Source organism: Myotis myotis, unplaced genomic scaffold (assembly GCF_014108235.1).
Source record: "Myotis myotis isolate mMyoMyo1 unplaced genomic scaffold, mMyoMyo1.p scaffold_m19_p_16, whole genome shotgun sequence".
In the NCBI taxonomy this organism is placed as follows: domain Eukaryota; kingdom Metazoa; phylum Chordata; class Mammalia; order Chiroptera; family Vespertilionidae; genus Myotis; species Myotis myotis.
In genome coordinates, this window is record NW_023416320.1 from 34,021,997 (window position 1) to 34,038,371 (window position 16,375).

The 16,375-nt window shown below is 37.9% G+C and overlaps 1 protein-coding gene across 1 annotated transcript in view; it reads right to left on the reverse strand.

Moving 5' to 3' along the window:
- Positions 1–5,105: 5,105 nt before the first annotated feature.
- The window catches only part of ARMC1 (armadillo repeat containing 1), a 28,549-nt gene continuing 17,279 nt past the window's right edge, over positions 5,106–16,375 (reverse strand). The window contains exons 4-7 of the mRNA XM_036338379.1: positions 13,433–13,622; positions 9,291–9,407; positions 9,129–9,203; positions 5,106–7,243 (exon numbers count right to left, since the gene is read on the reverse strand). Of these exons, the coding sequence (XP_036194272.1) occupies positions 7,052–7,243; positions 9,129–9,203; positions 9,291–9,407; positions 13,433–13,622 (574 nt within the window). The 3' untranslated portion in view covers positions 5,106–7,051. The remainder of the gene's footprint in view (positions 7,244–9,128; positions 9,204–9,290; positions 9,408–13,432; positions 13,623–16,375) is intronic.

Genomic DNA, 16,375 nt, shown 5'->3' on the forward strand with positions numbered 1-16,375 from the left:
ATTGTTTTGAAAATGTAGACAACTGAAATTAAATAGTCAATACCATTCCTCTACAACAAGCACTAATAGGTATGTTAGACATAAACATAAACACTTACAAAATATCCTAGGCATTCCTTTGAAACAGGTGAATAAAAATAACAGTCATAGCGACAAAGTTGTGTAAAATAGTGCTTTTCTACCGATGGTATTTTGACTTCTAGACTTTTGGATTAATATTTTTAATTTGGAGAATTTATTAATATACAGGAAATGTGTGACATCCATTAAACAAGACCCAGAGACCAACATAATTCCATGTTTATGTAATTGCAGAAGCTGTAATTTATAAGATACCCAATAGAAGTGCAAGCTTACTACAACTATCAAAGGCTGCTTCATTCTAAAACATTTATGCTTACATAGGGTTTAGCTTTAAAATTTTTATAGTAATTTTAATTATTCAATTGCTTACATTTAAGCTTTCTGCCCACAGTGCCTTCAGAAAGTTTTGAACTATATTCTTGCCCTTTTGGTATCTTTTTCCTTTGATCATGGTCTATAATCTTTTTTAAAATTTTGATTGATTTTGAGAGAAGCATAGATTTGTTGTTCCACTTATTTATGCAGTCATTGGTGGATTCTTGTATGTGCTGTGATGGAGGATCAAATCCACAGCCTTGGCATATCGGGACAATGTTCTAACCAAATGAACTATCCGACTAAGGAGATCATGGTCTATATTCTTGATGCCTGGAGAATCCAAACATTCTGGGGTATACATGTTATCAAAGTATTTTAGAATAGGTATACAGTGGGGCCTTGACTTAGTTTAATTCGTTCTGAGACCGAGCTCGTTAAGGAGCTCGTTAACTCAAATTACTCTATCAACTCAATGCAAAAAATCGGCCGAGAGACAGCTGGTATCTCAAAAAACTCGTTAGTCGGGACACTTGTAAGTCAAGGCCCCGCTGTATTATTGGGAGCTAAAATAAAGGAGAATTTCAAGGTTAATAAAGAATATTGGCCATCAAATAGGTGGCACCATGCCCAATGGTATTTAGTTGATACCCACTGAATTAGACACCAAGGATGAAAAATTAGAGAAAGTAGAGGGTAATCTTGGAATCTGATAGTGACTCATGAAAATAAACTCATCTGTGGGGAAGCACGGGACTTGGTTGGAAAGTCTGTAAGGAGGATTCTCTGAAAGTTTGGGGGCCTCTGAGGGAACCCTGCTGAAGGTGGCAGCCCCTACTTAGACTTTTCCAAACAAGTCTGATCCCCGCGGTGTTTTGCTAGAATATTTGTTTAGTCTAAAGACTCAACCTTGTAGAACATGGGTCCTCAAACTATGGCCCATGGGCCACATGCAAATACAAATATTGTATTTGTTCCCGTTTTGTTTTTTTACTTCAAAATAAGGTATGTGCAGTGTGCATAGGAATTTGTTCATAGTTTTTTTTTTAAACTATAGTCCGGCCCTCCAATGGTCTGAGGGACAGTGAACTGGCTCCCTGTTTAAAAAGTTTGAGGACCCCTGTTGTAGAAGCATATACTTTCTCAAGGATACTTACTCTGCTGATTGTATCTAGAGGTTAATTTTAGTTCAAGCTGTTGTAAGAATAAAAGCCTAAGAAGGCAGGCAAACAGGACTGCTTTTTATTTCTAAAGTAAAACAGTCCCTTAGCCCTCTCTTTCACAGAAACGTGTATCAGAGCAATCTGTTCATCTGTCACTCAGGGTCTGCCAGTCAGCCCTGGCACGCATCCATGCTAATATAAAAAATGAGAGTGGATAACTTATAAAGACTGTGCAAAAAAAAAAAAAAAAGACTGCACATTCTCTGTTTAATTTTAAATAGCCTTAACATAAAACTTATTCAACTTGCCTTCTTAATCCACTAGATTTAAAGAACAGTAATATAAGAAATTCTGTAACAGGTCAATCTAGCAAGTCTTCATTCAGCCTTAAGGAAGGACCCAGAATAATTCATCTATCAAAGGTTAGTCCTTCCAACCCTATTCTGGATTCCACTTACTTCTGAACCTCATCCTATATTAAATGTTTGTTACCTTATCTCTCACCTGGATCCATCGATTACCATTTAAACATTTCTGTCTCCTCCATCTTAAAACACCCATCCATGGACCCCACATCAACATTCTTGCTCACAATCCTATTTTCCAATGTCCCCTAGCTCAGTGTCCAACAAGCCCTTCCAGTGCAGCTGCTAAGAATCCTGGGAGTCTCCCCTCAGAACGAATCACCAAGTTCTTCTGTGATACTGCCTAAAATACCTTCTCCAACATGTCACCTCTCTCCATGCCCAATGCTACTTACCCGAGTCCAAGCCACACTGCCCCTGTATTACAAGCATGGTTAAGAGCCTAGCACAGTGAGGGTGAACTTTTTGAGCTCGGCGTGTCAGCATTTTGAAAAACCCTAATTTAACTCTGGTGCTGTGTCACATATAGAAATTTTTTTATCTTTGCAACCATAGTAAAACAAAGATTTATGTTTTTGATATTTATTTTACATATTTAAATGCCATCTGACAAAGAAAAATCAACCAAAAAAATGAGTTTGCATGTCACCTCTGACACGCGTATCATAGGTTCGCCATCACTGGCCTAGCATGTAACCTGGCATCCTCAGATCCACTTTCCTCCTCTCAAGTCCACTCTTCACATTGTAGCCTACATAATAGCACCTTAGGCAAATTACTAAACCCATGCTTCAGTTTTTTATATGTAAAGTCTGCTTTTTCTTTACAGATTGTTGTAAAAATGAATACTTGACAAAAGTAATTAGCAGCTGCGAAGCATAACAAATGATTGCTATCATCAGTTTATTAATGTACAGATACTTAATAGCAATTGAACTACTTACATTAGGAGAGGAAATACATTCAGGCACTAAATCAAAGGACCTATCTTATCTGGCCTCCGCCAACTTTCCAGTCTTCTCTTAGACTCAACACACCAGCCTCACTCTTACATGAGTTTGTCCCCCTTGAGTTTCACCAACCAGAAATGGTATAACATAAAGAGTAAGGAAAGCCCTAACCCAGGGGTGGGCAAACTTTTTGACTCGAGGGCCACAATGGGTTCTTAAACTGGACCGGAGGGCCGGAACAAAAGCATGGATGGAGTGTTTGTGTGAACTAATATAAATTCAAAGTAAACATCATTACATAAAAGGGTACAGTCTTTTTTTTTTTTTAGTTTTATTCATTTCAAGCGGGCGCCCGCGGGCCGTAGTTTGCCCACAGCTGCCCTAACCGGTTTGGCTCAGTGGATAGAAGTCGGCCTGCGGACTGAAGGGTCCCGGGTTCAATTCCGGTCAAGGGCATGTACCTAGGTTGCGGGCACATCCCCAGTGGGGGGTGTGCAGGAGGCAGCTGATTGATGTTTCTAACTCTCTATCCCTCTCCCTTCCTCTCTGTAAAAAAATCAATAAAAATATATTTTAAAAAAGAGAGTAAGGAAAATACCTTCATTTTTTAAAATTTCTAATATAACTTTTCTAATATAAAAGTCCTATGTCTAGCATAACTTTTGTGCAGGTGACAAAACATCTGCCTGGTGTATTTTGCTGCTATATCACTAAATCATATACTGACGGAAGGAGGCTGCTCTGCTTTCCCATCCTGGATTATAACTAACTAGAGGACCGATGCACAAAATTCGTGCAAGAGTAGGCCCTTGCAGCCCCAGCTTTGTCCAGAAGGTTTTTCGTTGTTCAATTTGCATATTATGCTTTCATTATTATAGATAGCTCAGTGACTGGCACCTTAATTTTCCCCCCATAGCTCCCCTCCACCCAGCTCCCACCCCACCCTCTGCCCTTACCCCCCCTCCCTGTCCTCATCCATAGGTGTACGCTTTTTGTTGCTGGGTCATACACATGGAAAATGTAGCTATTTCCATCCGCAACGTGTCCCTGTGTTCGGCCACACAGGGACCGTCGCAGCCTCACAGGGGCCGTCTCAGCAGAAGTGTCTTTATATGTTGTTTATCATCCTTATGCTAGTTTTTTACTGAATTTAATTATTTAAACTAATCTCCCCATTTCAGTAGGTCCAAAAACACTTGGTTTTGTTCCCATTGGGTTCGTCTTGCTTTACTTCCTTAAGCATCAGGTGAATCTAATTTTTTAAAAACAGACCTTATATTGCATGGAAGAACTTGATCCATTAAAAAAAAAAATCAAAGCTAGAAGAATAAATGCCCATGTAAATAAAGCTTGTTTTACAAAGCTTTATTTTTACATATAAATTGTCTTAAAGCAGGATACTTTTTCTCTGAATTTCTGCCTTGAAGTAATGATTCCCTATATATATACTATTCTATCACAATTCTATTATAAAAATCAGGATATTTTAAGTTAATCTTAACTTCATCCAATAGAGCAAGTATTATAACTCTGCCACTTTTAAAAAAATAAAAACCAAATGACAAAATAAATGAAAAGGCAATAAATTGAATAAACACTCCCAGAAAAAATATTACAATCTGGCATTTTCTCCATGTGCCTGTTTTAATAATTAGTACCTTCTACTTCTTTTCACTAATTAAAAACAAATTCTTGCCGAAACCGGTTTGGCTCAGTGGATAGAGCGTCGGCCTGCTGACTCAAGGGTCCCGGGTTCGATTCCGGTCAAGGGCATGTACCTGGGTTGCGGGCACATCCCCAGTGGGAAATGTGCAGGAGGCAGCTGATCGATGTTTCTAACTCTCTATCTCTCTCCCTTCCTCTCTGTAAAAAATCAATAAAATATATTTAAAAAAAAAAAAACAAATTCTTCACTCATTCTCCTAAAAATGAGTGCTTGCTACTAGCCAGGCAGTTACAGACTCTCTCAGTTCTCAAAGAGCTAAGAAGGGGAGAGACACTGGAAAATATAAATTCAATCTAATGTGATAAATGCTATGATGAATATAGGTAAAGAGGCAACTGATCCAAAGCCAGGGGAAGGCAGGTGTGGTGCTGGGAAGAAGACAAATAGAAGGTGCTTGGGAATTAGTCGGGTAATGCACCTGCAGGGAGCTAGGAGAAGGTGCCAGGCAGTGTGGATACAAACAAGCTTAAGAGTAATAAATAATGCTTATATCACAAAAATGCAATATCCATTCAATTTTAATTGTTACCTTTTATTATTTTACAATATATTTCAAAAAATGCTGTTACAGTTGCCTTAACTGCCCTATGAGACCTGGAAACAAAAGAACACTTAGAATTAGAACACAGGAACACCAAGCTATAACCACTGTATTGAACCATTGCTACCAAAGGGATGTAGTTTTTTAAATAAGCGGATGTGTGGCAATGCAAAATAAAACACAAGCTTGTTAAAACAGAACAGTAAACTTTGTTTTAATGGCTATTGAAAGGAGGTGATTTTTTTCAACACGTCTGGTTCTGGCAGCAAGTTGTATTATGCATTTAAAGCAATGCATGTCCTGAAAGCTTATATTTTCATTTGTGCGTGTCACCTGACTCAGAGCCCAGACATCTGAAAACTATCTTTCTCAGCACCCTCAATACCCCTCCCTCCAGAAGGTCACAATGTTCAAGATTCTTGTTGGTGAATCATTTTACAATAATTTTTTTCTAATAACACTGGATGCTTTTAATTTTCTCTAAAAAAGAAGCGATGAAAATGCAAGAAACCCCTCCAGGGTCCAATTTTCACTTCACATTCTCCACGCAATAAAATAGCAGCTCTACATGTAGAAGAAGAAGAATTTCACTTTCTCCCTATTAGTTTTTAATCGTATTGGCATTAAAATTTATCTGGATTTAGTTAGATTTCCAAAAGGAAAATTTTAGTTGCCAAATATTTCAGAAATGCAATAAAGCATTACATATATGTAATTAGCTCTTATCTAGAAAAAATATATATGTATACATATTTATATTTATTTTTCTTACCTTCACTGAAGTTCTTTTTTTCTGGCTGGACATAAGAAACAAAATCAAGTGGACCAATGCTGGCTTTATTTCTTTATAAGCATTAATTTTTGAGGTTTTTTTTTTCATTCAATACGACTGCAAGTTCGTAATAAATTCACAAAAGGCAATACAAGGAAATACCTACTGAATAGGCACCTACCAAGCATCTCACGTGTTAAGGTTAGACTCTACCAAATGGCACTGCGGCGTTATAGGCATCCAATTTTTGTTTTCTTTTTCAAGTTGTCAGTTCTTTACTATTTTATTTTTCTAGCAGGAAATAGTGTGTAATCACAAAATAAGGCCCAGAGACCATTGACAGTTGCTCCCAATATTATGGTGGATGTTAACTCTCAAGAGCTGATATAAACCAAACAGAATAGCAGTCAAACGACATTTGGTCACTTTCAATCTCAATAGCACTTTGCTGATATACACGTTTCCCTCTTCTTGAATGATTGTGTATTAATCGTATTAAAATGATAACAAGATTGCAAAGTTTTTGTAGAATTGTATTTTTAGGGGACTGCTACATTCAAATGAATACATTTTAATTCACAAAATGTCATTAGTAATGACCTTTCTATAAACATGGTTGGCAAAATTTTAAAAAGGCACAAAAGGGGGGCAATGAGAAACATTTTCAACTCGTATAGAGTACCAAAACAAGTATCTTTCGTGAAGAAAAACAGAGGGAAATGTTCAGTAATTCATGCACAACTTGAGCTTAATAATTTCTCTTCAGATAGGTCCTGAGACCTGAGGAGAAAATGAGTTTTCCTAATCAGGTGTTTCATGTAAAATAAAATGTAAAGCTGCACATATAATATGTTGGTTTAATTGTGGACCCATGTTTTTTAAAATGTGAGGCAATTAAACAAAGGAAAACAAAACCAAAATACCTTCATAAACAAAGCAACTCCCCTTGTAGCCTCTGTCCTTTTTACCACTTAGTGGGGCAAAATGTCCAATAAAATGTAAAACGCAGCATACGCAATCATGTAATCTAAAAATTTTCCATGATAACTTATTGCAAATTGCACTTGACAGTTCACCACAACAATGGAAAACTGGCCCCTGTTCATTCACACAGTCCTTGCACCCCAAATTGAAGTCACCAGTAAAATGATCTGGATAGAAAGTTTGCAGCTGTGCTCAGCCAGCTAGCCCCACCCTCCGGGTGGGAGCCCACCCGGGACACTGCTTTGTCTTGCTCCTTTGTGGGGCTCTCATCCTCGGGCAGGTAGTCGGGCAGTTCTGTGTTCTGTTCTACTTCCACAACCATATCCTGGAATGGGACCAGCATCTGACACAGAGAACATGTGAAGTTATTGCAAAATCAACATAATTGATAGATATGTATCAGAAGTGAAAGGTCAACTTTCTCCTCATTCTAATCACCAGTATTTATTTTCAGGGGCTACAGTCCTTTGAAAATGTTCCTCTTACATGAAGCTGAGCACTGTGTAAGCACAGAAAGGCATAACTACGCAGGAATAAATGTGTAACCTTTGTCTACTTCAAGATGACGGGGTCAGGAGGAAAAGGGGAAGGGAAAGAAGTATAAACTTCCAGTTACAAAATAAGTCACTGGGAGATAATGCATAGCATAGGGAATAGGGTCAATAATTTCATAATAACTATGTATGGTAACAGTTATAAGACTTATTGTGAGGATCACTTTGTAAAGTATATAAATGTTGAATCACTATGCTATACATCTAACACTAATATAATATTGTATGTCAACTATAATTTTAAAAAATTTAAAAATAAATAAACAAGACAAAAGCAGGCTGGCAGATGTGGCTCAGTGGTTGAGCATCGACCTATGAACCAGAAGGTCACAGTTCAATTCCCAGGGCACATGCTCTGGTTGTGGGCTTGATCCCCAGCAGGAGGCAGCCGAACAATTCTCATCATTGATGTTTCTATCTCTCTCTACCTCTCCCTTCTTCTCTGAAATCAATAAAAATATATTTTAAAAAAAGACAAAAGCAAGCAGCTGGCCCCTTCCAGTTTTGCTCAGTGGTTAAGAGCGTTGGACCCACAGACTAAAGGATCTCAGGTTCAATTTCTGGTCAAGGGCATGTAACTGGGTTGCAGCTTTGATCCACGCCCTGGTCAGGGCTCGTGCAGGAGGCAACCAATTGATGTGTCTCTCTCTCACATTGATGTTTCTCTTTCTCTCCACCCCTCACCCCCCTTCCTCTAAAAATCAATGAAAAATATCCTTAGTTGGGGATTAACAACAACAACAAAAAGCAAGCCATCTGGCTACTGTGTGGGCCTCTGGAGAGCCACGGAACCTCCTTTCTATGGCACTTCAAATGAGCTGAAGCCATACAGATTCATTTCCCTACCACACAGCTAGTGGAAAAAGCAAGAGGCAAAGCTTTACACTATGTACATTGCCTAAGGATGGGACTGGAGTTTTATTTTTGGGACTGGCAAAACTAATTAAGGTTAGAAATTATTTAAAGACCAATGCATATTAGCATAACCAATGGACACAGACACTGGGGCGATGGGGGCTCGCCCAGGGTGGGAATGGCTGGGGAGAGGGGGGGAGGGGGTCTACTGGGGAAAAAGAAGACACATGCAAAACTTTAGACAATAAACACACACACACGCACACACGCACACACACAAAACAGACCAATGCAGCCCCTAGCCAGTTTGGCTCAGTGGGTAGAGCGTCGGCCTGCAAACTGAAAGGTCCCGGGTTGATTCTGGTCAGGGCACATGCCCGGGTTACAGGCTCGATCCCCAGTAGGGGGTGTGCAGGAGGCAGCCGATCAGTGATTCTCTCTTCATTGATGTTTCTATCTCTCTCCCTTTCTCTTCCTCTCTGAAATCAATAAAAATATATTTTAAAAAAATAATAAAATAAATAAAGACCAATGCAAGGAAACCACATCTCCTTTATTTCCATATAATATCAGCAAGACATCTCTACTGAAATAAAGAAGAGTCTGAAATTCACAAAATATAAGATATAAAAACAGGCTGAAATCCACAAAAGATCTTTCTATACCTCTAAAAGAGTTGTTAACCAAGAAACACTGAGATAATCTGGCCCAATCACATTGCTATAGCCTTGGCAACTATTAGTTTAAAAACAATCTGCTAGCCATAGAGAACAATCGGGCGTCAGAGTTAGGTATAAAGAAAGCCTGTAAAGCTTTTACCTCTTCTCCACTTTCACTTTTCACAACTTGCTGAGCCTTCATAACCTTGGTTGATGCTATCGCTGATGCCAAAGCCTAGGCCAAGATAAAAAAAAAGGGACAAATTTGAACACTGATTTGTTTCCTAGGATCTTGAGCATATTCAGCATTTAAAATACTAACCTCTGCTTTCAAATCTGACCGGATTCGCACCACGCATCTTTGAACAGCCATTTGAAAAGTAAAGCTAATGACACCTTTAATTTTTAACAAAGCTTCTTCACATAGATTTCTCCGAGACTGAAAAAGTAAAAGCAAATTGTTATCAAAATTGGCAAAATAATAAAAGGGAATAAATCAACTGAAACCACACTAAACTAGTCATTAGATTTGGGGGTGGGGGGGGGGTGGGGGGGGTAAGGAGTAGCACCATGGGGAACAAATGTCCCTATTTCAGTTCCACCATCTCCTATGTGAGGGCATGGGGAGATTGGTGCTTAGTCAAGTTTATTACATATTATAAGATCAACAGAATAGTATTCTCTGCTAGATTTTTAAGCTCATTACTAATATTTAGTTTTGATAACTTTAACAAGAAATCAGCCAATGTCAATTTAAATCTTAAAGCAAAAAGAAAAAGTGCTGAAAAGTAGACATACCTTTAGCTCAAGGATGGGCAAACTCTAGTCCACCAGTTGTTTTTGTAAATAAAGGTTCAGCCCTAGCCGGTTTGGCTCAGTGGATAGAGCATTGGCCTGCGGACTGAAGGGGCCCCAGTTTGATTCTAGTCAAGGGCACATGCCTGGGTTGCGGGCTCAGTCCCCACTGGGGGGCATGCAGGAGGCAGCTGATCAATCATTGATGTTTCTATCTCTCTCTCCCTTCCCCTTTCTCTCTGAAATCAATAAAAATTTTTTAAAATAAATAAAGTTTTATTGGAACACACGTGCACCTATGTGTTTACAGAATGCCTGAAGCTAGTTTCATTCTACAACATAGTACTTGGAGAACATATGCCCTGAAAAACCTTAAATATTTACTATGTGGCCCTTTAAAGAAAAGGTTTGCTGACCTCTGCTGTAGCTTAAATATCTCTAGGGATAAATTATAATAAAGTTAGAATTAGTGAGCATTCATTGTTTGACTATTTTTTAAAGCACTTGTTATTTATAACCATCACTACATCCTTCATAAATGGCATTCTCAATAGGTACCCATTTCATTTTCCAGGGTTATCAATATCCTCTTTTTGGTTCTCATTTTGCTCTTAAAGTACAGTATCACCTCTCAATGCTTCTTCAACTCCTAATACACTACCCTGGTCTTCCACTTACACCACAATTATTCCATCTCTGTGTCACCTTATCTCCAAGGTCCAGTGTCTAAAACTAAGGGATTTTCTTTTTACTTCACCCCTCAGTAGACTATTATCATTTCCATGTAAAAACACATATTCCAGTATTTTATTTTCATTTGCCTTCAGATATATCCACTTAGATATCAAGTAAGTAGTTATCTCAATCACAAGATCCAAAGAGAAAATGAATTAAAAAGTAGTTTCTCCTCATCCCATCTTCCCCCCCAAGTCCACACATCTAAATTTTCCCGTTTCTGTACTGACTGTGCTGAGACTCGGTTCTAATTCCATACTTTTTTTTTTAAGGTAGGATTTCCACCACTGCCTTATTATTTTTTTTATATTTTTATCGGAGTAGGGGCATGTGCTGAGGGGTGGGAGTGGGTGGGGAGAGGTCAATGGTGGAAAAAGGAAACATGTAAAACTTTCAACAGTAAAGAATTTTAAAAATATACATATCTATGTCTATCTATCTATCTATTTATCTATCTATAGATATATATTTATTGATTTCAGAGAGAGGGAGAGAGAAATAAAATATCAATGATGAGAGAGAATCATTGATCAGCTATCTCCTGCCCACCTCTTACCGGGGATTGAGCCCACAACCCAGGCATGTGCCCTTGACTGGAATTGAACCTGGGACCCTTCAGTCTGCAGGCTAATGCTCTATCCACTGAGCCAAACCGGCTAGGGCTGATTTGGTACTTCTGAGGGGACAGGAATCTGCAACTGACTCCAAGTCTCTGGATCACACCCTGAGAAGCACTGCCTTCAAATTACCCAATTCATTCTTCTCTATGAAATAAAATCAGCCTTCACATTTATTCCCACATCTTTCCAAACAACTCACATTCTTGCTATCTCCCTATTTAAACCAATTTTTCACTACTCCCTACTCCCGATTACATTTCAATACTCCCCAGTCAAGGATCTGGGATAGTGGGCGTGGTGGTGCAGACCCACAGGAGCTCATCGAGTGCACTGCCTGTGGACTCTGCTCTGCTGAGTCCTGAGTTCTGTCAGTCTCATTAGAAGAGACTAATTTTTTAAAAATTATAGATACAGAAAATAGAGTAGTGGTGGGCTGCAGGGAAGGAAGACAAGGAAGTTATTGTTTAATGGGTACAGAATTCCAGTTTTACAAGATAAAAAATTGTACATACATAGATGTATGGTGGGGATGATGGCACAACATTATGAATGTTTTTAATACCACTGAAAGCTACACTGAAAAATGGTAAAAGTGGTAAATTTTATGCTATATATATTTCACAATAAAAAACTGAAGAGAATTTTGCCCAGGAAGCTTAGTTGGTTAGAGCATGGTCCCAACATGCTAAGGTTACAGGTTCAATCTCTAGTCAGGGCACATGCAAAGATCAACCAGTGAATGCATAAGTACGTGGAACAACAAATCAATGTTTTTCTCTCTCTCTCAAATCACTAAATTTAAAAAATTTTTGAAAAATTTTTTTTAAATATTTACTGTAATAGCAATGTATTTGGAGGCTTATAACATATGCAGAAATAAAACATATGATAACAATAGCACAAAGGCAGAGATAAAGGAAATGGAAGTACAGTGTTATGTCTTACATTATGCATAAAGTGACAGAGTAGCCCCCACTTTTCCACAATTTTGCTTTCTGTGGTTTCAGTTACCTGCAGTCAACTGTGCTCCAAAAATATTAAATGGAAAACCCCAGAAATAAACAATCCATAAGTTTTAAATTGCACACCATTCTGGGTAATGTGATGTAATTTCATGCAATCCCTCCTCCACACACACAAATAATTCATCACTTTGTCCAGCGTTTCCATGCTGTAAACACTACCTGCCTCTTAGTTCCTTAGCAGTCCTCCTGGTTATCAGATCAACTGTTAAGGTATCATAGCGCTTGTGTTCAAGTAACTCAATAATGGCCCAAAGCACAAGAGCAACAAGGCTGGCAAAATATGCCAACAATAAGCCATAAAGTGCTTCCTTCCTTTAAGTGAAAAGGCATGTATGTATAGGAAAAAACACAGCATATATAGAATTGGGTACTATCTGTGGTTTCAGACATCCACTGGGGTTCTTGGAACTTATACCCGTGGATAAGGAAGAACTACTGTAATAGTAAGTGAAGCTACACTGTGATAGTTAAAGATATATAAAATAAACCCTAGCCGGGAGGAGGGCGGGCCAATAGGGGGATAAGGACACATATGTAATACCTTAATCAATAAAGAAGAAAATTAAATAAAAAATAAAAATAAATAAACCCTAAATCAACAAATAAGAAGGAAGGAAAAAGGGAGGTGATCTTGGCAAATGTTCCACGTGCACTTGAAAAGAATAAATATTATCTTGCTGTTGGGTGGGGTATTCTATAACTATCAATTAGGTTAAGTTGGTTATTAGAGTTTAGTCTTCCATACCCTTACTGATTTTCTGTAGAGTTGTTCTATTAACTAAGAAAGTGGTATTCAAACCTCTAGCTCTGTCGATTTATCTATTTCTCTTTGCATCTTGCCCTGACCAGTTTGGCTCAGTGGATAGAGCATCAGCCTGCGGACTGAAAGGTCCCAGGTTCGATTCCGGTCAAGGGCATGTACCTTGGTTGCGGGCACATCCCCAGTAGGAGGTGTGCAGGAGGCAGCTGATCGATGTTTCTCTCCCATCGATATTTCTAACTCTCTATCCCTCTCCCTTCCTCTCTGTAAAAAAAAAAAAAAAAAAAAAAAAATCTTTGCATGTGTCAGTTTTTGCTTCATGTATTTTGAAGTTCTAGTATTAGGGTATAAATGCTTACAACTGTGATGTCCTGTGATTAACTAGCCTCTTGGGCACAAAATGCTCCCCTTTATCAGTATAAAATAATAACATTGGGACTTACTCTTCAAGACTGACACTGAGGAAGCTATTTAGTTAACGTGATTTCTCTTTCCCATCTTATGAACCACGTGTTTATAAAAGACTTACCGTATCATCAAGACCATCTATATGTAAAACCACTGTTTTGGCACGTTTGTTTGTAGTTCCCAAAAAAAATTGCGCTTTCCTTCGACGTGAATTCATTTCATTGAAACTATCACCATCTGCCATATTGGAAGATTGAAGAATGTCATAGATTTCAGAGGCCAGCAGTTTTGTTTCTCCCGGAGTTGTAGTCCTTGAAAAGAAATATATAAATTAGTATTTTCACTTCTATTTATTCTATAATTTTATTCCTCAAGTTTGCAAAGTCTTGCTTTCTTCATTCTGGTTTGTTCAATTTAAAATACCGCCAAAACCGGTTTGGCTCAGTGAATAGAGCATCGGCCTGCGGACTGAGGGGTCCCAGGTTCGATTCCGGTCAAGGGCATGTACGTGGGTTGCAGGCACATCCCCAGTAGGGGATGTACAGGAGGCGGCTGATCGATATTTCTCTCCCATCGATGTTTCTAACTCTCTGTCTCTCTCCCTTCCTCTCTGTAAAAAATCAATAAAATATATAAAAAAATAAAAATAAATAAAAATAAAATACCAGTGAATCCTAAAATAACCAGTAATGTAGAAAAAGCATCTAGTCCTGTGGTCGGCAAACTGCGGCTCGTGAGCCACATGCGGCTCTTTGGCTCCTTGAGTGTGGCTCTTCCTAAGCCTTAGGAGTACCCTAATTAAGTTAATAATAATGTGACTACCTATATAGTTTAAGTTTAAAAATTTGGCTCTCAAAAGAAATTTCAATCGTTGTACTATTGATATTTGACTCTGTTGACTAATGAATTTGCTGACCACTGATCTAGTCTATAATAAAGTCTTTGCATTTCATTTTAAGCCCATGGTTCATTGAGATTCAAAACTCATCATCACTACAATGCTATAAAAGCACATTTAATTGAAATCATTAATTAAGTAGGAAATCAACTAAAAAGATCAGGATATAACAAGTCCCTGGATTAACACTAACATTCAGCTCCCAATTTGAAAGTAACCTGACCTTCAAGAAAATACAACATAAAAATACAAAAGGAGAAACACATTAGAAGATCATTCATATTAGAGTTATTTCAATAGAAATTTCTTAGTAAATTCAAACTAATTTTGTGTCTTAATTTGCATTTTACATATTTTTCACAAAGCATGTATCATAAAACCATAATTCAGACAAAAGTTTTCATTCTTGCCAAAACCGGTTTGGCTCAGTGGATAGAGCATCGGCCTGCAGGCTGAAAGGTCCCAGGTTCGATTCCGGTCAAGGGCATGTACCTTGTTTGCGAGCACAACCCCAGTGGGAGATGTGCAGGAGGCAGCTGATCGATGTTTCTCTCTCATCGATGTTTCTAACTATCTCTCTCCCTTCTTCTCTGTAAAAAATCAATAAAATATATTTAAAAAAAAAAAAAAGTTTTCATTCTTACACTTTAAATCCTGCTATAGCTCCCCACATAAACATCTGTGCCATTCTACCCAACAAACTTTCTACACTGAAGAAATGTTCTATACCTGATCTGTCCACTCACATGTGGCTATTGAGCACTTGATATGTGTCTGTCTGTCAAGTGCAACTAAAGAAATGAATTTTGTTTACTTGTAATTAAATTTAAATAGGCACATGTGTCCAGCCTGTGTTGCTCAGTAGTTGAGCATCGACCCATACACGAAGAGGACCCAGGTTCCATTCCTGGTCCAGGCACATACCCAGGTTGCAGGCTTGATCCCCAGTAGGGCGATGCAAGAGGTAGGCACATTTCACCTCTAAAGTCCAAATCCTTTAACATACATTCAAGGTCTTTAAAATCTAATCTCTACCAACTGCACTCTACCAAAACCAGCTCATTGTGACCTTTTATAAATGCCTCTCCCTCAGCTTTCAAACTCTTATTTCTCCCTTGAAGGCTCAGCTCAACCGCCATTCAAAGTACTATGCTTGTACTTTTACTATTGATTTTAATTTTCTATTTCTATCTCTTCAAGAATAGGGGTGTATTCTCTCTGTACCTTCCACAAAGCCTAATACATATTTTTGCAATCCATTTGCTTATTGAATGAGCAGGAATACTACAATGTCTAATATTCAGGCTGTATACATTCTAGCCACAAAGACCTTCAATTCCAAACAACTTTCAAGAAGGGCCCTCAATTTATTATACCAAGTGCTTTTTTGAGTCACTGTTGACCACAGAGGTCAATTACTTCAAATGACTTTGGCTCTGTATTGCACAAAGCCATGAAAAAGACTACTTTTTAGGCAATGTCTCAGCACTTTTCTGATAGCTGTTTTAGTTTATTGAAAAGGCCACTGTAGTTCTGAGATATTTTAAATACTACCAATCATAAGTTGTAAAGAGTACGAGGATACTGGCATATTGCTGACCAACAAATCAATTAAAAACAATTATTTCCTTCTTTTAAAAATATGCTTTAGAAGAAGAAAAAATCCAAGAGCATTTACAGAATAAAAAGCTTAGTCTTTATTTTTAATAAACCAAAATTATTGTTCAAATAATATGATACAAAACATTCAAGTAGAAAAAGTCTACAGTTATATAGTACATTTGGCCATAAATGTTATAGAGAATGATTAATTAAACAAGTATTAATTGCCCTATTTTTCCTAGGCAGTTGAAAATGGAGAGCTGATTAATGTCCTGGATTTAGTTCAGTCTTTAAAATCTGACATCAGAAAAAAAAGACTACCTTGAAAGGCTCCTTCACAGAGTAATTGGAATTTTTCTTTCAGTAATTTAGTATTCCATAATGAAGTATATTGACTCCTCGCCCCTTTTTCTAATTACTTATCTATATTGAAAAGGTTCAAAACATTATTCATAAAACGCAACTAAAACGTGAACTATGATCTTTATTATACAGCAAAAATAATTTTCATTCTGAATCCAAGTATAATATTTCCTTATCGGTCATATACAACAAGTCACTCTA